Source organism: Strix aluco, chromosome 14 (assembly GCF_031877795.1).
Source record: "Strix aluco isolate bStrAlu1 chromosome 14, bStrAlu1.hap1, whole genome shotgun sequence".
Lineage (NCBI taxonomy): Eukaryota > Metazoa > Chordata > Aves > Strigiformes > Strigidae > Strix > Strix aluco.
Window position 1 is genome coordinate 1,989,856 of NC_133944.1, and position 27,082 is coordinate 2,016,937.

At 44.4% G+C, this 27,082-nt stretch overlaps 1 protein-coding gene across 7 annotated transcripts in view; it reads left to right on the top strand.

Annotated features, from left to right (window-relative positions):
* Positions 1-27,082, top strand: part of GALNS (galactosamine (N-acetyl)-6-sulfatase) — a 48,276-nt gene that overhangs the window by 15,479 nt on the left and 5,715 nt on the right. For 3 of the 7 annotated variants that reach the window (XR_012625063.1, XR_012625064.1, XM_074839266.1), the window contains exons 10-13: positions 4,007-4,143; positions 7,141-7,243; positions 15,784-15,905; positions 26,626-26,743. Coding sequence is in view for 5 of the 7 variants with exons in the window: in XM_074839266.1 (XP_074695367.1) it covers positions 4,007-4,143; positions 7,141-7,243; positions 15,784-15,905; positions 26,626-26,743 (480 nt within the window). In the remaining 2 variants the exon portion in view is untranslated. Of the gene's footprint in view, positions 1-4,006; positions 4,144-7,140; positions 7,244-15,783; positions 15,906-17,522; positions 17,599-17,814; positions 18,148-18,205; positions 19,975-26,625; positions 26,744-27,082 lie in introns of those variants that run through there. The other 4 variants (XM_074839268.1, XM_074839267.1, XM_074839269.1 and 1 more) reach the window with 4 other exon arrangements.

Sequence of the window (27,082 nt, forward strand, 5' to 3'; positions counted from 1 at the left end):
TCTCAGGAGTGCTAAGCAAAAGCTGAAGGGTCAGCTCCTCCTTCCTGTGCTGGGGTTGCTCCCAGTGAAATGGTGGTTCCTTTTCAGCCGTGGGCATTTTGAGGAGCAGGGGAAGGGCCAGCAACCATTTCAGGGGGCACAACTGCAGCCAGAAAAATAAGGTTTGTGTCTCTGGCCAGTGAAATCCAGATGTGGGGTGGAAGGTTCATTCCGCTGATGGGATCTGGCAGTTTATTATCATCTTATTGATATATAGGGTGGAGGTTTTTTATTTCTATTAAAGGGTACATTTGCTGAAATAAAGGAGTACCTTTTTTATTTAAACAAAAGAAGCTAGGTGACAGGATTGTGAACACTTGACGGGGTATTGACAGAGGTTAGGATAATTGGTGCAGTTGGCTGATTTGCAGTTTTTTGGGGGAGAGGGATGCCTCAGGAGCGCGCGTTGCTCTTGGCATCAACACTCAGTTAATTCTGGTCCCCTATCAGGAATATTTATTCACACACCAACAGCATTTCTGCAGTTTCCTCCTCAGCTACGTTTTCCAGGTGAATTCATAACAAATCAGCATTTCAACATTCCCCACATCACATCTGCCTTCTGGAAGGATCCAGCTGGGGGAAAAAAAAAAAAAAATCATCATATTCTGTTGGTATTTGAATCCTCCTCCTCTCTTCCCTCACCCTCCTCCCCTTCCTCTCTCGTGCCTGCTTCCTGAAGGAGAAAAGAACATATCAACCCAAAGACAGCATTGCAACCTTTTCTTCGCTATCTCCCATGGGGCGCAAATTGAAATTGAATTAGACAGGGATATCAGGTCTGCTCGCTGTGATAACTGTAAAAGGATTTTATTTAAAAACACCCTGACATTTGTTCACCCAGTTTCAAATATTTAGCTTTCCTCCTTTCCATTCCTGGCGGGGGCGACTTTATTAATTGTCGCCTTTGATTCAGAGTTAAAGCTTGAAAGCACTGATAACAGCAGTGGTGACTATTTCTTCCAGCAACGTGGCCCACAGCAAAAGGATTTCATTTTCTTAAAGACGTTATGTGTATACTGAGAGTTTATTAAAAAGAAGGGGGGGAAGGAGGGGGGAAAAATCCGTTCTTACGTGCGTAATACCGGCTGTTTCTCACTGATACGAGCAATATCTGATCTCACTCTTTTTTTATATATTATTTATTTTCTCTGAGCTGTTGCCCTCTCTGGATTTTTCTTTTTCTTTTCTTAAGAAAAAAAAAAAATAAAAAATGGGAAAGGCAACTGGAATGAAAGAGCACTGTTGACAGGAGAAAATGGTAATTTTTTTATTTTTCTCTGAAAATACTTCAAAGTTTTATAGAAAATATTAACCTTTTTCCCCCCCCCCCTTCTTCAATGTGGTGCTGCAGAGCACAGATAAATCCAAGTGGCTGTGGCATGGGCATTTAATTTCCTTAAGAAGTTTTCTCTGCTTCACGGAAAAATGTTGTCTGAGACCAGAAACGTAATTGGATGATTAAAGAGAGTCATCTACATCTGGTTATGGTTAATAAGGGCCAGTACAAGAAGACCATGGTGGCCCCACAGGATTGTCACAAGGCGATGTATAAATTAGGTGATATTAGGGGCACGAGGCTCAGGTCAGCGATTGCCTCTTGCTGCCTGTTATCAAAAGATTGAGGCAAGGGAATGGAGCGACAACAAGAAAAGTGACTTTTGGATTTGCCTTATAAATTGAGAGAGGTCTAATTACAAAAAGTCTCAGGCACCAGTTTGCCCGCCTGCTCCTGACGTAGCAGTTGTCAGGGAGCAGGCGTGCGCCAGATCTCTTCTTTATTAGATTCCAAGCTCTGCATATGGTGTTCTGCTGACCCCGCAGCTCTCCTAAGGCATGCTCGGGGTGAATTAGCCGGCAGATGAGCCTGCGAGGCACTGAGCATCTTTGCTGAGGCTCTGAGCACTTGTAATCCCCTTTGACTTCCGAGGGAGTGCAGCGTTCCCAACGCCAGTGGCTCACGAAGCTCCCCGGCTCTGTAAGGAGTGAGCCAATGGTTTGGTTTTGTGGTTTTAATGTCTCAGTCCTTTCTGAGCGCACAGCCAAGACCAGAGAAGAGCCTGTGCAAGGGGACAGCCCGAGGAGGGCGCAGCACTGTCCCCCAGCTCATCCCGTGGACGAGCTTTGGTTCTCCCCAGCCCTCCACGTTTACCCAATGGCCCCGGGGAGAGCAAGAAGCAGGGTTGCCCTGTTGGAGAACTCGGGTCTGTTTTCCTTCTCCATAGCTGTGTATCAGAGGATCTCCATCCTCTTCTCCATGCGGAGGGGGAAATTCACATATACATCTGCTTTTTGTGAGGGATCTGGTGGCTCATCCCTCTGTCTGCAAGGACAGACTGAGCACAACCTCTTTCAGGCTGCCCCGGCAGCAGTGTCCGTGCATAAGGCTTAACCTCAAATGCCCGAGACCTTCTGCAAGACTTTTTGATCTTGGTCAACTGATCCAACTGCTTTCCTGGGCAAGGGTTTCCATGGTCAGGCTTCCTCTTGTGCTTAGAGCTTTGCACTTTGATTTCTTCTTAAGAGTTGTAGAAATATTCTTGCATGCAGCTTTAATATTATGTGTTCCTGCCAACAACTTCTGATGAATGAAAGCCATTAAAATTTGGAATTACTGTAATCAAGTAATGTGATATTGTAATGTTAAACTTATAATCAGTCCCCTGCATGTTGCTTTTTCCCGTTTCTTTTTTTTTCGTTAATTCTTCCTTTAACTTCACTTTTTTCAGGCCAGTCTCTTAATAAAAGGCTTAGTGTCCCAGCAAAAATAGCATTTTCCCTTCAGTTTTTTTTTCTACAGCCAGCATCTCACAAAAATTCATTTATGATGTTATCATTTGTTGTCATATTTAAATAATTAGTGTCAGCTTACAGGCTGGGGGTCTGTTTGTGAGTAGAAAGATGATTTAGAGATAAAAAGTCTTTGATAGTCCCAGCATCATAATGTTCACACTGACATTCGCAAGGCTGCTGCTAGGGCTTGGATTTCAGTCAGAAAATGCTTCTGTATTTACAGATGTGGGCTTGTATCAGATGGCTTCTTGTTTCCGAACAAGTGGTACGGCTGAGAGAGGCTCTTTTCATCTCGCATCTTGTGCTGGTGCATCCTGGTGCAAAAACAGTCTTGCTCTTGATTTGGATGTAGCTGCTTCAATTTAGTGTGTCACTGGCTAATTAAACATCCTACACCAGATAACTGTGGCATATCACAAGCAGGGTGGGAGCAAAGATTCAGAAAGAATCAGTCAGAACAGACTTTTTAGGTTTTTAAAATATAAATAATTAAGACCAGAGAGATAAGTATGGCTTCCAATTAAGGAAGAAAAAAAAAAAAAAAAAAGGCAAGGGGGAAAAAAAAAAAAGCTTGTACATCTCCACTGGAGCCAAACCCAGATGTTTTTCTCCCTTATTAAAATTTATACTAAAAATACCACAACTTTACAGTTCTTGAATTGTTGGAAATGGTTTGCAGATGAAGTCATCAGGCTCTTTTTGTTATTATCCATCTATCCCTGTGCTTTCTGGGAACTCTCTCAGGGTATTCTGGACTCCAGAGATGACCTGGAGAGGGAACAAATCAAGGACTTTCTTTTTCTTGGTTTAAGTGCTGATTTTTCAATTCACAGATGACTTGGAATTTGCTAAATTAAGTTGAACTCTGCAAAAAACATGCTCCTGTAAAGTGGATACATAGAAAGAAGTGAGAAGAAAGAGAGGCAAATGAAAAAATGAATCAAAATGCAAATGCTCCCTAGAAGTGGAGAAATACGGATCATCTCCTTTCCTTTATTATTTTAATAGGAGGTTTACTGGTGACCGCAGCACCGTAAAGGGAGATATTCTCAAAAGATGCTTAGCAGAGAAGGAAGTTCAGGAGGAAATACTTCTGCTTTGGTGGAAACCAGCCTGTTTCATTTTGGCTTTTACTGAAGGTTTTTCCGCAAATGCGTTTCTGTTGCTTTTTCAGGTCAGTCATCAGCTGGGGAACGTGATGGATCTCTTCACCACCAGCCTCTCCCTGGCGGGACTGGAGCCTCCCAGTGACAGACAGATTGATGGCATCGACCTTTTACCTGCCATCTTGCAGGGCAAGCTAATTGACAGGTTAGTTATGAGCCCAGAGCTCTGACCCTTGCCTCCAGACTGAAGGGATGCCAAATCCTGGTTTATTTTTTAAACCAGATTTACAGAAATATTTTATAAACTGAACTGATGCATCTGTGCTCCGGCTCAGTGAGGTGGGGTAGCACCAGAGCTTTTTGCTCTGTGTTAATTCTCTGGTGGAGCAAGCAGAGGTGGGGTTTCCTGACATGTGGCATGTTGCCAGACAGTGGAGTCTGGGGACAAACGAAAATGTCAGGGGGTTAGCAGGGATCCCTGGAACAACATATGGCAATAGGGGAGATAAAAGCTTGAGGACTGTAGCCTGGGTAGGGGAGAATACATTATTTATTACTGGAAAAACATCCAAGAGTATGCTGGGTCTTCATAGCCCCTGCTTGAGAGAGGTTGAGGGTAAAGGCTGCACTGCTGTGGCTCATCTGGGACCCCACCTCCTCCCAAGGTCCTGTTTGTGAGGATGCTTTTGCAAGGACAGATTTGGGTTAAAGCCCTGGGATCTTTATGGGCACGGAGGAGTGTGCTGTCAGCTGTGGGGTACAGGCACAAAGATCTGCCAGCAAATCCCCTTGGCGCTCTCGTCAGAAGGGTCGGAGGTCAAGAGAGGTCTTGGAGTTGTGATTTTGATGAGGAATTTGGCAGCCTGGGAAATCTGAATGCAAACATTATTAGTCTGTGAGACAGCAAGGAAACATGTGAACAAAAACACATTTGAGTTCTTTTCTGCATTGGATGTGAGCCTTTGTTCTGTAAAATTGTTCCTGTGCCTGTTAAGCAAGAATCATGCCTCCAGTGTTACCTGAGAGCTCAGCCAGTGGCTGACACGAGGTGTTACAGGTTCCTCAAACATGGCTTATCCCATCTTCTGCAAGTTTGTAAAGCTTCTTTGTTGTTTTAAAGGAGAATTTCATTGCAGTCAGCAAGCCCTTGGAACTGGTGCTGTTTGTGTTACAACAGCAGTCACTCAAGGCACACTCAGGGCTTTTTGTTTTGCTCTTTTTTCTTCCTCTCTTTTTTCTTCCTTTCTTTTTTCTTCCTTTCTTTTTTCTTCCTTTCTTTTTTCTTCCTTTCTTTTTCCTTCCTTTCTTTTTTCTTCCTTTCTTTTTTCTTCCTTTCTTTTTTCTTCCTTTCTTTTTTCTTCCTTTCTTTTTTCTTCCTTTCTTTTTTCTTCCTTTCTTTTTTCTTCCTTTCTTTTTTCTTCCTTTCTTTTTTCTTCCTTTCTTTTTTCTTCCTTTCTTTTTTCTTCCTTTCTTTTTTCTTCCTTTCTTTTTTCTTCCTTTCTTTTTTCTTCCTTTCTTTTTTCTTCCTTTCTTTTTTCTTCCTTTCTTTTTTCTTCCTTTCTTTTTTCTTCCTTTCTTTTTTCTTCCTTTCTTTTTTCCCCAGACCTGACCAGGTCACAGTTTCTACAACCTTCAAAAACTTTCCAGGAGATGCAGTTGTTGTGTTCTTACAGCTTACAAAGGAAAAAGTGAATGGGGAAAAAAAGAAATCAGTAACAGCAGAATTTTGTGTACAAGCCCTAATCCTCTTTCAAAGATGGAAAATGTTTTTTTTTTTTTTAAAGCAAAGACCTAACCCCCACACCTTCAATCAAAGGGGCACATAATAGCTGGTCAACTAATGAGTGTTTATGGCAGGGAAAAAGGAGACTGGTGTACTTTGTGGCACATTTGTTTGGGCTTTTGTTAATGGGACTGGTTTAGGTCGGGTTCTGCGCTTTGGCAGATCTCCCAAGCTGCCTTAATTTCACTGGCGTTTCAGGTGCGTTAAGGATGCAGGCTTGGGCTCTGCTGGCAGCAGCATTTCCCCTTTGTTCATGGGCAGTTCCTGGGGACAAAGGAGAAAGGCACATTGTTTGTGCAAGGAACCTGCAGAGGAGGCTACAGTTTTAAAATAGAAGAGATCTAAGGCCACTCCTGTCATTCAAGCCTGGATATTTTAATCTTATCTTGCATTTAGGGACTGTTTTTTTCAAGGTGGCATCACAGGGAGTGAGTAGTTTTTGCCGAGTGGCATCTCTGAATGAAAACCAAAGATGTTTGTACCCTACCAACAGTGATAAACAGCTTCATGATCTCATCCTGTCAGCAGCCTGAAACAACTGGAGAGAAGAGCTGATTAAGCCTGATGTCCTTGTGTGATGAGCTGCACCAACAAATCAAACCTCTCCCCCATGGATAGTCCATTTCAGTAAAATTTTGCACTGTTCCCTCAAAAAACAAGAGCGTGTTATTGGGGAAACCAACAGGAACATAGCTGGGATGCCCAGGGAGAGCGTAATGCATGTACACGGGTGCAGACCAAATCCTCCGAGTGAGGTGCATTTCTCAAATATATTTTTAATTAGGAAAACCTCGGGGGAAAAAACACAGTTTTCAGTGGTATGTTTACATGAGGCAAAGGGAGATTTGGGGAAAGAAAATGGACAGGAGTTAAAAATAAAGCGTGTCTGGCTGCCAGATTTTTCCATGTGGAGTTTTTCTGAGATGTCATCCAGAACAGGCCAGCATCTGGTGTCCTCCCCGGCCACCCTGTCCATGTGACACTAATGGCACAAAGCTTGGGGCTGCCATAAAGAGGAGACTACACATCACAGAGTCTGTGAATCCCCATTTCTCTCTCTCGTGCACACACACACACACACACACGCCACTTCTGAGACATTTGGTGTTTAAATCGGCACGCTCTATAGGAAATAACAGGGTCTGATAGTTCAAGGATTAACAATCACTGGCAGCCAAGCTGTATAATGTTTCTTTCTTGCGCCCTGTGAGCTCTCAACTTGATGAACACTTTAAAAAATGTTAATTGAAAACCTTGCAGTGGAGACTATTAGGAGGCAGCCTGTTTCTGACTGATAGCCGAATCGGAAGTCAGACGCCATTAAAGTGTTTGTCTCCCTTATCAGCGAGGCTGCTGCGGCGGTGGCTGCCCAGGCCCGGCGCGTTGGCGTTTCTCATGCAGCTCTGCTTTCCTTCTCAGGCCCATATTCTATTATCGTGGCAACGAGATGATGGCGGTGAGAGTCGGGCTTTACAAGGCTCACTACTGGACCTGGAGCAACTCCTGGGAGGAGTACAGCAAGGTAACAGGACACCGACCTGCACCCTGGTCTCGCTGGTTCTCCTGGGGAAAAATAATCCCTTAAAGCAGAGTTTTAAACTGAGGAATGTCACTGTGCACTTGCCTTTTATTCACGGCCTCTTAAGAGCTGCCAGATCTGCTGCAAAATCTAAGGGGTCTGGTGTCACAGCACCCCTCTACTGAAACAGGAGACAAGCAGAGGAAAATGAGCAAAGTCCAAATTGTTCTGGGGTGCTCCCTTTAATCAGCACTTAACACCCCTTAATATTAAGCTTCTTTCCCTGCTGAATTCTGAGCTTTCACGTGCACCCTTACAAAGTGATAAACAGTTTCATGAGTCTGATGCTGAATTGATCACGTATCTCACAATATTTAGTACAAAAGGCCTGGTGCCCTGAACAATTTAAATGGAATAGGGATGGGTTTGTTGGGTTTTGTTTTGTTTTGTTTTTTTCTTGAAAGGGAAAAGGAAAGCCGTAGGAACTGCACAGTGGAAAGAACAGCAGTTGTTGAAAACAGTGGAGTACATGTGTTTAATCTATTATCAGCACTTTTGCGAGCCCATATCACACTATAAGATGTTTTACATTTTATTTGCCAAATAGGCACAGCTTTTGCAATTTCTTGGCAGATCTTCTCACAATTGAATGTTAAGCACTATTATTTTTCTTCTTTTGTATCTTTCTTGCCTCAGACTTGGGTACTAAACTCTGGGGCATTTCTTGAATGGCAGGTTCACACATGTGCCTTGCTGATTATACCTTTAGACATGAACTAAATGCATTATGGCACAGCTCTCAGCAATTTTGACAGCAGGTTGGTATTGGGGAGGGATTGTTTGTACGATTCTTTTTTTAATGTCTTTTTTTTTGGTTTGTTTTTAACTTATGGTGGGTCCTCAAGGCATCACAGGTGCTGAAATAAGTGCTGATGACATTTGTGGATATAAAAGTGCATGGTGCCTTTCATTGGGATGTCCTGGGGGTAGAAGGAAACATCAGCTCGGAGGGAGTCATTTACATTCAGGGCTGTAAATATGTGCGTTTGTCTTTTTAAAACTGTAATGCTCCAGGAGTCAAAGTTTCTGTTTTACACCGAGTGAGAAGGAAAGGAAAGTTGGCTCCAAAAATGCACCACACACTCTGTCTCAGTGCTAATTCCACGCACCTAACACGAGATAATGTATTTGTCTAGGTTAGTACATGAGTAAAACCCGTATATCACACGTGGCACAGCGTGGAGGATTCTCCTTGTGGGGGAGAAACTGGGAGCCTGTGTGTCTGTGTGGAGGGGTGTCTGAGTGGGCTCGGAGGCACGGTAGATAATGTCACGCCTGAATAACTGCTCTCCGTTGCAATATAAGCACATGCACACGCTTACATACCTAGTTGGGAAATAAATAAACATCTACGCTGATCTAAACTTGTTTGTACATGTCTGAGTATGTGTGTAGCTGTGATAATGCGGACCAGTTACTCATTTCAAAGGCTCTCCTACTGTGAGCGATGGCAGTTGTGCAATTAAGGAATATTTATTTCTTTCTAAGTCTTTGTTTAACTACTGTCTGATAAAAGTCAGCAATTATACTGTACATCAGAGAGGTGATTAAAAATTCACTTGCTTTCCTGCAGCTTGTATCACATGTGGTTGATGTGGGTAAAATTGGAGCACATTAGTGGACAGACCAGCCATTAACAACATGCAGAGGAAGCTGAGGCTGAAATTTGTTCCAATTCTCCTCATGTCCTCGAGCCATTAATTACAAGCCTTGCAAGTTTAAAAATAGAAATAAATCAGAATACAGAACAGTTCCACAGTTCTGAGCCCTGTTTTAGGAGTTTTGTAATCTCACCTTACGACACAGTTGCCTCTTTCAGTGACTGGTGTTCTCAGTTCTATTGATACTGGACTAGAGTTGTGCTGCCAGAATCGAAAAGGCCAATTTGTTTGCTAATTTCATTAGAAAAATGAAATACAAGCACGTCTGTGGCATTAGGAATTCTGACTGTCGGCAGGTTTGCTGTTCGATACCTTTGATTTGCCATCCCAGTGGAACTTCAGATAATGAGGCCTTCTTAATTGTATGATCTTTAGCATGGGTCCTTACCTTATTGTGAATCCCGTGTGATGATTTATTAAACTTTCAAATATGAAACTCTTTATGTCTGAAGGTCCAGACTCAGACTTACAATAAACAGACGTATCTGGTTGGCATGTCATCCATTTGAAAGAGCTCTAAAGTTGGCCAGGTGTGTCAAAACAGCTGTCTGCAAATTTTTACGAGGTTTGTTTTATGGGTAGTTGAGTATCTCATTATTTTGACAGATACATGGCACATTTTAGCCAAACCTCCTTGTGCTTTCAGAATTCCCTTGTTAATTGACAGTGTGGGAAATCATTGATACAGAAAACTTGCACTGGTTTTAATCCACACTTGGTGCATTTTTGTTTGACTTTTAGATGAGATTATACCATTAAAGCGGCCAGAACCACATTTTCATGTTGATACTGGAAAATGAAATTGGTGCATGTCCTGGGTCTGTTTAAGACTACCAGGTCTTTCAGGATTAACTAGAAAGAATGTATGCAATTTTGGCCTCTAACCTGGAAAGCTATGTGTTTGAATGTGGTATAAGTTAGTTAAGTAATAAAGTATGTATATACAAATAAAAATGTACCAGGGAGAAGCAGCTTACGGAAAGCAAAGCCTAGGAAAGCAGAGCAGGGATAGGAATGCTCTCTCCATATGGCACTTGGAATATTTACACTGGAAAGATCCCATGCAAGCAGGACACAGGTTTACAGTTGTCTTAGACTCCCATGACATTAACATGCCCTTACTGGCCTGCATCGGCTGCCTTATGGGCTGGGATTAAAATTTGTCATCTATCACAAAGATGAAGTGTGCTGTTCTGTTCTTCCTGTTCTTTGTTTGTTGATTTGTTTTTTAACCCCCAAGCAATTTTTTTTTCTAGTCTGACTCCTCTCGTAAACTCCTGTAGTCTTTCTCAGTGCTGGAGGATACCCTGATGCTGTCTTTGCTGCTAGCTTAACTCGATTACTTCGAGATAACTTGCGTTCTTGAACAGTTCATCTCTTGGAAGCATAAAGGGAAGGCTCACTCCACAGAAGCAAGTGAGAGCAGGACATTTTTCCTGTAGATTGCACAGGATGCTTATTTGGGTCTGTTTACCTGGCTTCCATCTCCTTTCACATAAGTGGCTCGTGTTTAGATAATTTGACATATCTGACATTCAAGAGGTGATAAATGGGACAGAGGTAGATCAAAGGAAACTTTACTTGAAAAATATGTTTATATTTTTAAATGGTATTTTAAATAGTTTGGTAGAGGGAGAGAAATCTTCCCCCTGCACAAGGGCTGAGTCCCTATTGCTCTAGGACTGGTGGATATCAGCACGTAAGCTCTTCCACCATCATTAACCACCCTTCTTCTTGTAGCAAAAATCAGCCACGTGTTGTGTGTTGGAACAGAAATAAGAACTAAGGATAAACCTGGGGAGCTGCCTCTCTTGTACAGCATAGGACATGGAGGACTTTTACTGGAAGTCTGCTATAAAATGCCATTCTTGTTGCTCTCACCATCCATCCTTTTAGCCTGTAAGTCACGCTTGTTCGTTACCAAATTTGAACTGCATTGCAAAGTGTGTGACAAATAATGCATGCGAGCTTGGCGTTTCGGTTTTATTGCTACTGGTGCCCACAGCCGTGATGCCAGGTGCACAGCTTCCCATTCCTAAAACAAATGCTCAGAGCCTGCATTGTTAGGAGTTATTTCGTCCACTGCATTGAAGGGGAAGGTACATTTCATCTTCCTGGTTTGGAACAGGAGGTCTGAAAGGGGGGAAAAAATGGGTATTCCCTATGGATTTAGCTGAGTAGCCAGCAAGTCCTTCAGGAATTGCCTAATTTAATGCTATGTGGAGGAGGCAGGAGTATGAGCTAGCAGGAGAAAGGAAATTTCCTTCTCTCTGCCTGCCACAGAGACTATCCAGAAGACAATAGTTCTTGTGCCCTCCAAGAGCAGTGATGCAAGAAGAGAAAAAAATAATTAAGAAAAAAAAAGTGGAAAACACGCTTTAGTTCATTGGAGAGTGGCTGATAACATCAACCTTTCTGCTGTCAGCTTAGTATCTTGTTAGTAGTCTTCAGTGATTTTTTTTTCGTGAGAGCTCCTGTGTCTTTAAATGATTGGTGTAGGTGCCTGCCAGAAGACCCTCTTGTTTTAATGTAAAATGCCAAAGGGGTTATTCCTGCTGCAGTCTGTCTGATTGCCCTTCTCCTCAACGCGAAGGGATCGATAAAGCCTTTTCTGCAAGGGGGATGTGAAGTCAAGTAGAACCTCACAAATAATGACATTTGATTGTGGTCCTCTGAGCATATGAGCTAGCCATTGATCGCTTCTGCTTGAGAGCCGCTGGAGGCTTGCTGATCTGCCCATCTTCTGGGGTCTCTTCCAGACAGTTAACACATTAGAAGCAATTTTTGTTCAACAGGGTTGAAGCTTGGCAGTCCCACTTTCAGGTGTCTGGTCATTCAGAGCTCCAGTTTGGGGAGACTTTTGCTGGGAGTTGCCAGGAGAGTGAGAACGGCCACTTACCCATGCTGTGGCAACCAGCAAGAAACAATGTTCCCGGCTTTAATTAACGGCTGTTCTTTTCTCCTTCTAATATTAACACAGTTTTGCTGCTCTGGGTTTTGTGTGGCGGAATGAGGAGACATGACCAGGAGACAGACCCCAGATTTGTTGCGCCACTATCAAAATCTGCAGCCACTTGTCAAGTCAGAGGGATCTGGGATAGTGCCAGGGTGACGAATTGCCAGAGGGCTTACGTTAACACAAGTGGTGATTCCATCGCTTGGCGGAGAGCCCAAACTGGCAACCGGCTGTATTTGTCTCATGTCTATATTGACACAGCATCTGTGGTCCATTTGCTCTGGAAATTAAAGCATAAGCTGTGCAGCCAATAGCCGCTAGATCTTATGAACGGAAAAACAATCCGGGTTACACGATTGCTGGGGAGAAGGGCAGAAGGACGTGCTTGCTGAAAGGTTTACCTGATGTGCAGGAAATGTTGGGTGTTTTGGTTTTTTTTTTTTTAAAAAAAAAAAAAAAGAATTGCTGGAATTTCTCCTCCAGCAAACAGGTCTGTGCAGTGGTGCAAAACCCCGTGCCTGTGTGAGACACCGGGTGCAGGAGCTGAGCTATTTCTGGTTGCCATCTGATGCTCTTTTATGGGCTCCCTTAGAAGGCATGGAGCTGATCTTCTGGTTTGGTTTTCATGCTTTTCTAATTGAGGAGAAAAGCTCCAAGAATTTGCTTAAACACAGGGAGTGACCTTTCTACTTTGTTTGATCAGTGTTGCCTGTAAACATGCAAATTCCCTTGGTTGATGTGCAGAGTAAAATATTAGGCACGTGCTTTAACTGGCTATTGATCCTCTGTATATTGTTATTAACAGTCTGACAAATAAATAGCTTAAAGGAAATAGCATCAGATGGAGTGGTAGCTGATTTGGGTTTTGTTATCCTGGTGGGTAGGGCAGGCATAGCCACCTCTTTGCTCTCCTCTGACATAACACAGCTTTATTTTGGGGTGAAGTTGCCATCCCATTGGCAGTGCCAGAGGGCTGAAGCTGGTCCCTCATGGGCATAAATGAGGAGAGCTCCTCTCCAGCCCATGGAATGACGTGGCTTTTGTTCCAACTGAGAACCTGGCACGTTTGCATTTATTGTTAAAGCCTGCAGTGTTCTTGGGGTCCATGGGACGTGTTGTCAGCTCAGGCTTTTACAAGAACAAAAACAACAACAAGTTTTGTTTAATGAAGAGCACGAAATGATCCAAAATGCTGAGATGATTTAAAATTATCATCTAGAAGAGAGCGCCCTTCCTCACCAGGCCTGTTGTCCTGCAGCCTGTGTGCGGTGGCAGAGCTGGAGGGCAGCTCCGTCTCTCCCATCCCAGACACACACAAGGAGTTCTGGCTTGTCCCCCCACCCCAGCTCCCAGTACCACACGTGCCCAAATTTGCACACTTTCCAAGTAACCAGAGGCATTGTGGGTTGTCTCGTCTTTAAATACTTCTCAAATCTCAAGCGGATTTAATTTGTACTGGTTTTGCTCCAGGAAAGAAAAGCAGTCCAGACTTGCGGATCCCAGACTTTCAGTTTGCTGATTTACCTGTTTTTTCTCTTTCCATCCTGAGAACTGAAAACGCTTTGACTTACAAAACAGAATGAGATAGCATTGTGGATGATGAGTTAAATATTCTTCTCTGTCAAAGGGACGGAAGAGTAGGCTCCTCTAGCTGTGTCTGTAGTGTATTACTTACTCTGATGCAGGACAATGCCTTGATCAGGGGTGTGAGGATATAATTTACCTCTTATTTTTTGCTCATTTGTTGATGAGCAGGTAGAAAATATTTTAAGCTCTCTCTGTCAGTTGAATATTGGCAATAACACAGTACATAGAAATAATAATAGTCAATTTTATTTATGGAGATAAAGTTGAAAGGCCTTAGAAATTTAAAGGGTGGTTTCAGCCATATTTTAAGAGAGCTATTTATCAATGTCATAAAACGGTATGCTTGATTTTGGTTTTTTTTTATTTTTTCCCCAATAGACTACTTTTGAAGAGGGTGTTGAGGGCTTAGATTAGAAAGACAGATGGCTTTTGGCTAGTGGCATCAGGCAAGTTGTCACAGCACTTTTTTCCCTGGGAGTCCTTGGGACGTAGCCTGGGCTGTGTTCTGCAGTCTCGGCTACAAGGATTTTATAAGAAACAAAAGATAAAATGTAAACAGAGCACTGTATAAACAAATACCCAAGAGACTAAAATCTTCTTTCAAACTGAAGCATTTGCAGCCGAAGAGCATTGTACCAATTAGCAGGCTCTTAATTAAATTGCTTGTTTGATTTGCATCCAAATTATAATTTGGATGTTATGTAGGCTTTGATACCTTTTCATTAACTGTTCCTTTTGAGAAAAAAAAAATAATCTATTTTTCACTGTGTGTTTCAGAGGCCTGTGGCGTCACAAGGTGGAAAGGTCAATCATTTTTGTATCCATTTAAAGTCCATTATTGGTAGGCCACTACAACCTATCAAGCAACTCTCTTATTTTTCCAGTCAGTGATTCAGGAATCTATAGCTCTGTGCAGATAAATGGAATTTCATGGGCTTCTAAACTTCTTGCTTTATTGAAAAGCAGAATATTAACTGCTCCACTGACCAGCTGTCCATTAAAAACACAGGATATTTTTAGAAAATTGTTTGCCAATCAAATCCTACCAACATCTGTAGAGAGCCTTTTCAGTTTGTTTGTTTTATAAGCAAATGCTACAGCTGCCTTCCCACCTCCATTGAAATATTCCCATTTACCTTCTCTCCATGTCTCTGTCCGTGCCTCGGGGTGTTTTGAGGTATTGTAAGGAGCGCAGCGTGTTAGCTGGAATTGTAAAACTGAGCTTTAACAAGTCCATTTGGTGCTAGTCCTTGCTGGTCTGTGGGACCCCCTGCTTTATTTGCCGTTCAGTGAAATTAGTGCTTTGCATTTTTTCCTATTCCCAGGGCTTAAATGGGTTCTGTTCGCCCTCAAGACTGCAGGCCAGGCTCTAGGTGATTAGGGAGCTCGACACCTGGCTAATAACGGGCTGGCCTTCAGGAGCCACAGCCTGGCAAGGTGTGCAAGGCAGATGCAGAGAGCTCGACGCTCTGGACTCGTGGCTGGCGCAGTCCCTGGGTGGCCAGCGAGCACGTTAACCCATTGCTGCTAGCAAAGGGAGGGTCCCAGGACTTGTGCCCTTCATATCTGCTGCCGGGAAAATCCCAACTTCTGACCCTGTAGACTTGAATGTTAGTGACGGGAATGTCTCCAGACTTAAAGCAGTTCTTTCAGCCCCACTGTCATTCCCAGGTGAGTGCCTCGATACCAGCTTGCTGTGAATCAGATCAACAAATGCACCCGTTTCTTTAAAATTAACCAGATCTGCTTCATTCTTCAGTGAAACAGACCCTCCAGGTCTAGTGTCAGGTGCTGGCCAGCTGAGTTTTCAGGGAGGCTGCCCATTGCCTCTCAGGTGATGGCCCTGGATGTTTCCTCTGGGACTGTTGCTTTTGGATCAGAACTGCCAAGTGATCTGATCCTCTCTGTGTATTTTGAAGCCATAGAAACAAAGAGAGAAGATACTTTACACATGCAGAATTTTTATGATTAAATGGTTTCACCTCTTTGTCTTTTATTTTGCCATTTCATTTTCATGAATATTTTATAGAGATTACTTTTTTATAAGGCAAGAATGTAAGGCCTTTTTCAGCTTTCATGTCAGTGCAATGCCAACATTGTCACCTTATTTTACCCCATCAGATCAGAATCCATTTTGCAGACTGAGGTGGACTCTCAGTTTAAAATAATTCTAGGTTTTGCGGGTATATTGGAACAAGGTGCTGAAGAAAGTGGCATCAGCTAAAATTTTGCTCCCTCCCCTGCTTCACCCTTGACGACCTCTCTCCTCTTCACTGCAGGGCATCGATTTCTGTCCCGGGCAGAATGTCTCTGGAGTGACAACACATACACAGGAGGAGCACACTACCCTGCCGCTGCTTTTCCACCTGGGGAGGGACCCTGGAGAGAAGTACCCATTAAGGTGAGCCAGTTAACGAAGAGGTGAAAACTCTCAGCACTGTCAGCTGATAATTCGTTTGCCTTAGTAGCTGTTTCTTCCAGTCTGCTTGAAAACTGTCCCAGAAAGCCATTACTGGTGAGAGTAGTAAAAAGAAAGGAACAAGCCTTTGTTTTCAAATGGTCAGGTTAGATGGATGTGCACATGTCCATGACTCGACCATTCTTGTTCTGTGTGGAGGAGGCAAACCTCACGCTTTCAGAGAGGACAGGGCTGAGTGCAGGGCAGCTGTGGAATGAAGCAGTGGTGCTGATGAGCGTGTGCATTGGAACTGTGATTCTCTGTGTCTTTTGGGGCTAGGCAAGGAACCTCCAGTGGTCTTTGCGTACTCTGCGGTGTTTTTCCTCAGTGTGTTGGAATCTGTGGAAGGCAAACATGGTAACCTTCCAATCTTCTAGCCTCTGCTGAAGGGGCTTCTCCAGAGGGTCTTTAGCAAGAGGACTTTCTGCCCAATCCTGTTCCATCCTTGGACTCTCCTGGCTGGCTGAATCCATTTTCCTATAAGCCTACTATTGTAATAGTTATCTCCAGCACACACCATGCCCTGAGAGATTTCTGTAAGGATTGATGTAGTCCTCAGCCAGCACAGCCCACGTATAAACCTGCCAGCTCCGAAAAAAGCTCCCAAGGTGTCCCCACCTCCCTCCCTCCTTCCTTCTACTGACTGAGTTTTACCCTGTGGCAAAACGAGCTGCAAACAGGGCCACGCAGCCTCATCCCTCATCAGTGGCTCTGACTCAGAGAATATGGAAATAAAGAGAAAACTAGTGCTACTGTGACCACCTGCACAGAAATGGGTTTGTGCAGCAGCTTTAACAGAGAGATGTTTTCAGAGCTGACAGGACTGCAATTACTCAACTGTTTTAAATAATTGAGTGGATACATTCACTCCATTACTTTCAAAAGAACTGAGCCTGTGCTGTCCACTAAGTGTTTTCACTGGAGAGAGAAGGGGAGGAAAAATATTTTCACTTCTCTCTCACTTAACAGACAAGCACCCTAGAGATGCATTACGCAGTGGATGCAGCTCTTCAGAAGCCCAGCACGGTCGCTCTCACTTTCTATTGCATTTCAGCACTAATGAATAAAGCAAATCTGCGGCTCTTGTATTTTAACTTCAGCTCAGTGCAGCTACTGGGTTGGGATTCCAGATAAGACTATGCCCTGTTCAGTTTAACAACTATGTTATTTTAGGAGGATGAGTTGATAGAAATGACCTCTTTTTCCAAAAATCAAACAAACAGGTGGTATGAAGCAAACTGTGGTTTGCCTACTGTTTGTGTTTCCTCTGAATTCAAGGGAGAGGAGCTCTTCCCTAAGAGGTGTTTGTGGGATGCCTGCTTCCCTGTTGTTTAGGTGTTCCTTACCACCACCATGGATTGAGCACTGAAATAAATTCCAGTGTTACATCTGCAATCATTTCTCATACGGTGCCATTGATTTTTTGGTCATTCACAAGCTGTTGCTTTGATTGAATTTTATGGCAAGATTATGACATGATTATGGAAAGCTGTGATGTTGTTTAATATGCAGACCCTAATAGAAAGCCTCTTTTTAGTAAATGAATCTTCCTTTCTGCAGCACGTTCTGTTGCTGTTGTCTCCTCTCTGGTCACAATGGAAAACTCATGGGAAGTGGGTCTCCTATATCGAATGTGGTAATTAAATTATCCTCATTTGTGGAGCTGTTACTGTTGTGTATTTTTATTTAGCTTAATTATCCCCCTTGGCAGACAGCCTGTTGGGAGTCCCGACACTAATGTTTCTCAGAAGGGAATCCAGCATTCCCCTCCAAGCGTGCATCTGTCTGTCCGTACGTGCTGGGTGTGCTGGTATCGCTCGTGCTCCAGCCCGAGGTTTGTGTGTGTTCACAGTCCACGTTGGCCACGCTCCTCCCTTCGCCCTCCTGCAGCCCCGCAGGAACACGCTGTATCAGACAGCTCTTGCACCAGCTTGGCTCCTTTGGTGCGTTGTGATGTCGCCAAAGCATTTAGAAAAATTCACGTTGCACCCCTGATTTATTGGTACATTTCCCTCTTTTATGTAACTTACTTTTACTGCTTTGCTTTCTTAAATCTGTACTGGATTTTATTCGTTTTTCTGCTGCTGTGAAGGAGACTGAAGGAGCATCCTGGCACGCCGATGCCCTGTTCCCTCTGCCTGTTCTTGCTCATTTTTTATTTAATTTATTTCTTATTTTAGTGCAGCCTTTTCTTCTCCCTAAAATGATTTTAATAATCTGTCATATCACTTGATTTGCATTAGTTTGGAGAAAACCACCGCTAAGAGGTTTCATTGCTGCGCATGAAGGCCAGGCATCACACGTGCCTCCAGAGAGATTTACTGCTTTTATATTTGGGCTCTCCCTTGGATCCTGGGGGATCTCAGAGCAAATCAGTCAGCTCAGTCTTGACTTGCGGGGTGCTTACGCTCAGGCAGTCTCATCTGAAACGTCTTTGGGTCGTGACACTGCGCACAAGATACTGCATGACACTAAGAGACTTTTTCCAGGCCGCCATCTCAGTTCATCTCATAACATGGGGATTAGCCTTTTCAATCTTCACCGGGGAACTGGCTGCTAAAGGGGTCACTGAAGAGGCAAGTCCTTCAAGATCTAGAGACAGCACGTAAAGTTTTCAGTTCCCTGGGTTTCATGGTGAAGCAGCACAAGTCCTTCCTCTTCCTGACACAGTTCGCTGGATTTCCTGGAGCCTGCCTGGAAACAATATGAGCAAAAGCTTATCTCCCACAGGAGAACTTTTCATGCAGTGGAAAAACTGGGCAGGCAATTACAGGCAGGTCCTGTCATCATGTTGAGGACACGTCTGTCAGTTCTGAGCCATATGGCACCCTGCACTTGTGTTCCCCTCCGTGTAAGGCTGTGCATGCATCCCTGCTCATGTCTGGCTCGAGGAACGGGCCCTCCCACCAGGCCTGTGGCTGTTTCTCCCTGCTATTGCCCCTCTGGTTTTGGCTGGAGCTCCTCCTGCACCCCAGCTTCTGCCGGGGGACACAGTGCTGTCTACCCCTTCGCCTTGAAAGATAATTACTGGTGTTTCTCAGTCTGGACTGGAACTTCACCCCAGCAATCCAACAGCCTCACAGACTTCATGTTTTATTAGCTGAGGTTCAGAGCAGTGCCAGTGCAGGTGATGAGTTTTCACACTGCCTGAGCTTGCCCATATTTGCATCATCACCTCAGCAGGCTGGATGAGGCACCATCCCTGTCCTGTAGTTGACCTTCAGGACTGACACGCTCCACGCTAGTGTCGGATACGTTCACTACCAGGCTCTTAGCCCCTTCTGTCCTGGAAGGAGGAGGATTCTCCCAAGAAGTGCAGGACTCCGGGGTCCTAGTGTTGAGAGATGCTTGTCACCGTAGGACAAGCTCAACATTTAAATGGCTGCAGGATGAGGTAGGGCATGAACACACCTGCAGGTGCTGACGAGGGAAAGTTGGCATCTGGAGAGGTGCTTGTAATAAGAACACCTGCAATACCAGGGTATATATGGGCAATATATTTCAAAGAAGTGTGGTTACTGGTAAATAATCTTTCTTTTGGTTGCCAAAAATGGTAATGTAACTGCACTTATATAAGAGTTACCTTGTTATCTGGTCCTTGTGTAAGTGAGAAGTGAACCGTTTGTGTCTTTTGTCATCCAAGAGATTGACTAGATCTGTGTAGGCTGTGGGACAGAAGATATCTCTTTTTTTATAGCTCTCAACTTTAAAATATAAATAAGATTTTGTTAGGCAGTACACAAAGCAGAAGCATTTCTCTAAGTCTAAGCAGTATTTTGTTTTCTCCGTAGATGCAATTACTAGGGGTTTTTGCTTCGCATAAAAACACTCAAACTGTGGGGTGCCCATGTTACCAAATTTATCAGAATGCAGAACTAAAAGATCTGATATTTTCTTTACTAAATTCTGTTATGTTCGGGGTATTGTGTGTCCGCCAAGTACCACATAGGGAACTTGTTTCTCCATTCAAACCATATGTGACAAATTCAGTAAAATTATCTGTTGGTAACATCTTCACAGCCAGTTGTCAGTTTTATTACCCAAGTCACAGATTACTGTTTATACACGCCTTTACTAAAATACTTCACTGCCAGTCAGGAGGAACACAATAATATATAGTAAAAGCTGGCATAGCTTAAAATACAGTTAACAAAATACCTAATGCAGACTGAAGTAGAAAGTGTGTTTTGAGTCAGACTCCAAAGCTGTAAAAAGAATTTCTATCTGAAATGTCTGAAATTCTGTCAGTTTGAGCCAGAGGTGCAGTCTTAATAACAAGTAAGTACAGCATGCTCACGCCTTGTTGATACTCCAGGTTAGTAGTGACTTCTGCTTTGAGCGATCAGCCTCTGTTCAAAACTGAGTTTACTAAATTTTGAACGTCAAAATACCCGTGTTTCACTTAGGGCAATAGATTTTACTATTATGGAAAAAAAAATGGAAGTTAGAAGGCTTGGTTGATGAACATAATGATTTTAGAACACATTAATTAACAAGAGAGCTCACAAGTGCCTGTTTTGAGCAGATGGAAAATCCAGGAAATCATCAGAGAGGTAATTGCACTGGTTATGGAGCCAGGAAAGAAGGGAAGAAGCTCCTGAAGGGAAGCTACAGGGGAAAAGTATCTGTTAGAGAAGTTGTCAGTCTCACCTTACTGATCAGGGCAGAAACCTTGCTGGGGGGGAAAGATAGAAGGTGCAAAACAAGGGGGGAAAAAAGCATATAACAAAGAGCCAGAATCTTGCCCAGGGGAGATGCTGCCTCATCATCTTTTCAAAAAAGAAGGAAATGGTACCAGCTGCACTGGGGGTGAATTAGCTGCTGCCACAGGAGAGGTGGCATTGAGGAGCACTAAAACTGTGGGGACCATGGGGAGCTGTGGGTGCAGAACCGCAGCGATGCCGGTAAAAAACATTGAGCATCAACCACGCAGGGGCTGGACGCAGAAAGGTGGTCAGAAGCACGCAAGCCAGGTGCGACAGCCGGCACGCAGCCAGCTCTGGAGGGAAGGGAGCTGAAGAAAAATACATCTGCGGAGGACAGTCACTAGCCTAGGGGCGAAGATTGGAGGCAAACTCATCTCGATCGATAGCTGCTCTTTGCCCAGTCTGGGATCAGCGCTCTGCGGTGTGCCACAACCTGTAACTTGGGCTTAATCGTGGAGGACCAGCAGCCTGCAGGTATTTTGATGAGTAACTAGAGTGATGCTGTATAAAAAGGAATATTGGAAGTAAAAAGCTGTATGAACCAGTTTCAAAAATGCAAAATGCAGTTTGAAATGGACATTGTTGTCTTCGGAGACAGGTCCAGGCAGTGCTACAGCCTCAAGAAAACAGCCTGAAGAATGTATTGCTTAGATCGTGATTCAGAAATACCGCTGAAGTAACTAGCGGGAGGATCAGATGGATAGGCGTTATTTTCTGTTGCCTGTTCACGCAGAGACCAAGGCTTTACGTAGTCACTGTGCCTTTATCCCCTCTGCCATTTCAACACCGTGGTCGCTCGCAGTGAAATCCAGCAGAAAGGCAGGATTTTCGAACCTGGGGAGTTAAAACTTCCATCAAAATAGCCGACCAGGCAGAGGATCAGCATGATCGCATCCCCTTGCTGCAAGGAAAGCTGTGGACGCCATTAGAGGATCCACACAGGTGAGGGGCATCCTCAATACTCCAAGTATTTGTGAGGCCCCACACACCTCTGGGGGTATTTGCATCTGGGGCCCACAGATGCTGCTGGACCGGAGGGATCAGTTGGGGTACGGGCCACCCTTCAGGCTTCTCTCTGATCCCTTGTTTGTTTTCCTTTGGCCCTGTGAGTGTCTCCAGTAATTGCAAGTTGCCATGTTTCAGCAGCAGAGCCCCAAACCTGCTGTCTGCCTCCTGTATTGTGCAGACTTTAAATTGCAAATAAACTTGATAATAGAAGAGAGGAACTGCGGAAGACTGAATAATAGGACAAGATCAAGACTTGGATACTACAACGCTGAGCAGCCTCAAAGCACTGGTAACAGATAAAATCAAATTACCTGAATCTGGGTGTATTTCACAATTAAAAATAATGTTTTTAATTAAAATAATTCTAGTGGAGAAGGAAGTAAAATATACAAGTCATTAGCCAAGTTTTATGCTCTTCCTATAGCTTCATGTGCATCTGGTAAAACATGCTATAAATCTGAAAGCTGCTATTAAGAGCCCACTGTCAAGTTTCCTTGAAGTGCGCTATATAATACCCATTTTGTTACATTCCTCTCAATAATAACATGGTCCTGTCACTCCCAGGATAGACATGATGTGCTGTGCCCATACATGAATCATCAGGACAAGGTATAAACCATCAGCATCCGGATTTAAAAAAAACGCTGGAAATGCTCTTTAATTTGCTCCAGTTCTGATCTATTTGAGGGTGTATTTATGACGGTAGAGAATCGCCCTCGCCCTCTCCTTACAGCTCGGGATGAGAGCAGACGTGAAGGTGAAAGACTGACGGCTGCGAGATGAAACCAGAGCTGTAACACCGAAAGCAGCGTGTGAGACGAACCCTCCTTCTTCCAAACCTGAATTTCCGTGTAGGGCATGGTGGGGTTAATAACAGAGCAGGTTCCACTGGAGCTGTTTGGCGAGGGAGGAGATGGGAACAGATTGCCAAGGCACAATTACACTAAATGAAGGAAGCACAGGCCACACCTGTGCCTGGGACCCTGCGTTCGCAATCCAGCCCTGATTGGATCTCCAGAGACTTCCCGGAGGTAAAGTGTCAATTAGTGTAATGACCCTGGACTTTGTCCACTCCGTTCGCTCATTCTGAGCGTGGAATAATTTTGTGTACGCTGGGGGATCTCTTTTAGCAAACTCCTCACAACACCACCTGCTCACCCTCTCATTCTTCCAGTGCTATTCCCAGCTCTCCTTCGGCAGGATTGTTGAACTAGAATACAAAATGCAGCGTGCCCCGGAGGCAGCGAGGACTGGATCTTCAGGCAGACAATAATGCCCAAACACCTGTATAGATAATATCATCTTTTTTTGGAACAGAGAATGTAGCAAACCCTGCCCGTGCAGCCCAGTCCTGCGTACGCATTCAGGGAAATGATGGGAGTCCATGTAAGAGAGGTTCCCAGCTCCATTAACAACTCTGATTACCATGAAGTAATTATCCCCATCTTACATACAGATTACAGGCACTCTTCTCTGGCAGATTTTGTCTCAAAATGCACTTCTTGCTTAGGGCTGGAGACAGTTTTAACCCCCCCGTACGCAGTCAGTACATACTTTACAAATCGCTGCACGGATATTGGATCTTGGCGCTCTCTGTGGAGCTAAACAGGGCTGAGCCAAACCTGAGCTCATCCGAGCGAGGAATGGGGAGCTCTGTGAGGCCAAGACAGGAAAACCAACCCCCGGCTTGTGCCATCCTGCAGGCATTGCAGTCCCTGCTGCGCCTGGAGACCCCCTGCAGCAGGAAGATGGTTCGATGTGTTTAATTGAGGCATCTGAAGACGATCTGTGATGATCTCCCAGTACTGAATGACACCTTCCAGCACTCGGGGTCCATCACTGTCGTGTACTTCAACACGAGGAAGACAGCTGCGATCGGTTTTAAGCTAGTGTCAACAGGTTTAGCCAGCTTAAGAGCATGTTAAGCCCTACTGAGACAAGGTTTGTAGGTTAGTGGTATGACTTGGGAGCCTAATCTATACATGTTCTTCAGCTTTAGCCAGCTTTGTACTTACGTGAGAAGTGCAAGTCTTTTCTATGTGCCAAGCTGTTTCTATCATGCTTCGGGGAAGTCATTCAGCCTATGCTAAGTGCTGAAATAATCTAAAAGTGTAGAAGCTGCAGGGGAGAGCAGTTCAAAAACACCAGGAGCTGAGGTTAGGCCAAGATTTCCTGTCACTGCTGAGCTAGCTGAAAAAGCCAGGAGTGTCCTGAACATGGGAATTAAAGCAAGAAGATGACTTAAATGAGTCTGAGCCTACGTTGTTATACTGCGGCATTCATGTGTCTTAGGTTGCTAATGGGCAACAATGCCGTGGATAAATGCAGTAGTTAAGATTATAGCAAAAAAAGATTTTTTTCACTGCAACAGGACTGGCATATTTGGAGCAAAAAGCAGCAGTCATGACAACATATTGTTTATCTTTCATCCAGACCACAGCTGTGTTTTCCACTGGTCTGTCCAGATTATAGCTAATTTGGAATCCTATGTATGAAAAGCCGTTTCGATGGATGAAATTGGGCTATCTCTTTAGCACTTAAATATTTGCAAAGATGCTGTGGAGCTTAATTAGTTAGCAGCAACATTTTATCTTACGGGTTCACTTCCAAAAGAAGATGATAAATGCTGGAGAGATGACACAAGTATGTGACAGAAATAAACACATGAAATAGTTACAGGAGCAGCAGGAGGAGGCATTGAATGATTTGATATCTAGATTATCTGTTAGGCTCTAACAATTAATTAAAATATGTATTAATTCATATTAATCCTTAATATGAGGGTCTTAATAAAGTGTGATGAGCTCAGGTTTGGAAGAGCTTTCATTAGACATCTGAAACGCTGAGTACATGTGTCTCCCTAAAACTGCATTTCCTCTCCGTTTCCGTCACTAGAGTACGTAGGCTTTCCAGTGTTCCTGGCTCCCCCATTTCATCCCCTCTCCAGCTCCGACGTGCTGTGTGCATCCCTGGTACTCGCCTGTGGTTTTAGGCAGACTCCCTTGGTGTGTTTGTTTCTGCAGCCTTTTCTCTCCGTGTGCAGCCTCTCCCGCGTTTGCTGTCCTCTGCGTGTCAGCACAGGTTAGCTTTAAACCCTCTCTGCCTCTTTTAAAAAATCTGTTTTGATTTTTTTTCAAGCGTGCTGCCAGGCTGGCAATCCTGTGCGCTTGAAATGCGACCAGAGGGCTTCCAGATAAAATCTTGCCAAACTGAAAGGCCATTGTGCCACCGGGATGCAACACTGGCTGAGCCAAGGGATTGCTGCCTTGAGTGTCCTCATCAGGGTGTGAGTCAGAGATGGGCTTTGGCAGCTCCCAAACTTCTGCCTGAGCCTGTTTTCTGCAGTCGTTGGGGCAGGGCAGGAGTGAGCGGCTTGCCGCTGCGAGAGCTAAGGTGGGATGCGTGGGGAGAGGAGCAAGCAAGTTGGGGAGCTTCACAAAAATAGTCTGAATTTCAGGGTGGTCCGTACAGATCACGCAGCCGGTGCCGGTGATCGCCTCTCCACCAGGATACAGCTAGCTGGGTGTGAGAGCAACAGATTAGTTTGCTTGAGCTTGTCATTTCAAATTCCCTTCCGGTTCTCTATCAGCAAAGCTCAGGCCCATCCCCACAATCAGCTTCTCCCTGGATGGTTGCCGAGATGTGATATTTATAGGGTTTACTGGAAACTGTTGGCACATTACTGGGCTTCGAAATGTGATTGTTTTTCAGAGAAGGAAATTAGCTGGAGTGTGGGGCTGGTGGCCAGCTTGGACTGTAAGCAAAGGGAGCCTGAGGTCAGGACCAAGCTGCATTGTTTCTTTTATCTTCAAAAGCAATTTGCCGCTCTCTGTTTTTTAAGTGACTCTTAACGTGATGGACAAAATGAGATCATTGGGTAGTAATCCTCCATTTTATAAATACTTGAAGTATTAGTGAAGTACACCCTGAACCACTTAAACAAGTACCTACTGGAGTAATCGGGTGGATAAAAATCTGGTAATTTATAACCCTGTAAGAGGGCTTGGAGCATGACAGCTGGGTCCCAGCTTGGAATAATAAAGCAGTAACGGAAGAATGTAGATGGGGCAGAACCCTGGGGTGGATGTTGCGAAATGGAGGAGGTATTCTTGTCTTGGACAAGTCACTTCTATTCTTCTTCTCCATCTTCCTGTTTGCATAATATTAGTTCATCTTACTTGGTGATTGTGAAGTTTTACTCACCAACGGCTGTATTTGAAACCTTTAGCTTGAGAACACTCTTGAAAAACGAAGTATTGACACTACCTTGGTTTCCCTGCAATAAATGCCTCTGTGGGGTGCACGTGTTACAGAAAAGCACTCGAAAGAGTGGAGGATGAAGGCGCAGAGAGCTGGGTGACCACTTGGGTGACACGCTGGAAGGATTGCCTCGGCAAACTTGTTTATGTGCTGACGCATCTGTCAAGGCGTTTGTCCCGTGTCTGGGAAGTCTTCCCCAATACTCATTTAAGGCACAGCTTGAGGAGAACCCTAAAAGCACCTTTCTTTGTACATGCCACCTCTGCCAAGAAGATCCCCCTTGGGAATCAACGCCAGCGCGCAGCGTATCCGCCCGATTACGAAGCGACGCATTGGGGGCAGCTGGGACTAGCAGTTTTCAAAGCTGAAGCCCCATGCTGAGAGATGATCTGCCAGGAGCCACGTGCTTCCTTCCTGGGGAGGGCAGACCATCTGCTGGCCTTGCTGCCCTAGGCAGAGCAGCTCAGACCCACAGCCTCCGGGCCCAGCCAGGCTGGACTCTGTCAGCCCACGTGTTTCATTCCCCTGCGGCCCTCTGGGGCAATTAGTGTCAACGGCATGTTTATGTACTCTTTTCCTTTGCTATGGCCCAGGAAAAGTCTTCTGACCTAGCTTAGTGATGTGGGCACTGTATCGATGTCATGTGTGAAACCCCAGTAATAATGTCTGTGTTTTTTTTCACGTTCTAGTTTTGCCAGCGACGAATACCAAAGGGCTATGGAGCGAATATCTGTCACTGTCCAGCAGCACAAAGCCACCATGGTGCCAGGACAGCCTCAGCTTAACGTGTGCGACAAGGCCGTCATGGTGAGCCGTTAAAGCATAAAGGCATTTGAGGATCCTTAGCTTAAAATATATTTTGTAAAGGCTTAAAGATGTCACCTAACGTTAGGAGGGGATGGAGGAGAGATGCACGCTTGGCCGTTTGAAGGGCTGTCTGGTACCTGTGGAGCGCAGCGGCATAGAAGGGCTTGTACAGAGTGAGCAGGGTTAGGTCTGGAAAGTCTACCAACATGCTGTGATAAACTCTGTGGCTTCCTTCCTTAGAGATACGGCACTATCTACAGCTGTAGATCTTCCTTCTCCTTTCTAATCCTCTTCTACAAATCTCAAAAGTCCTCTGTTTTGAGCGGTGGGACTGGGTCA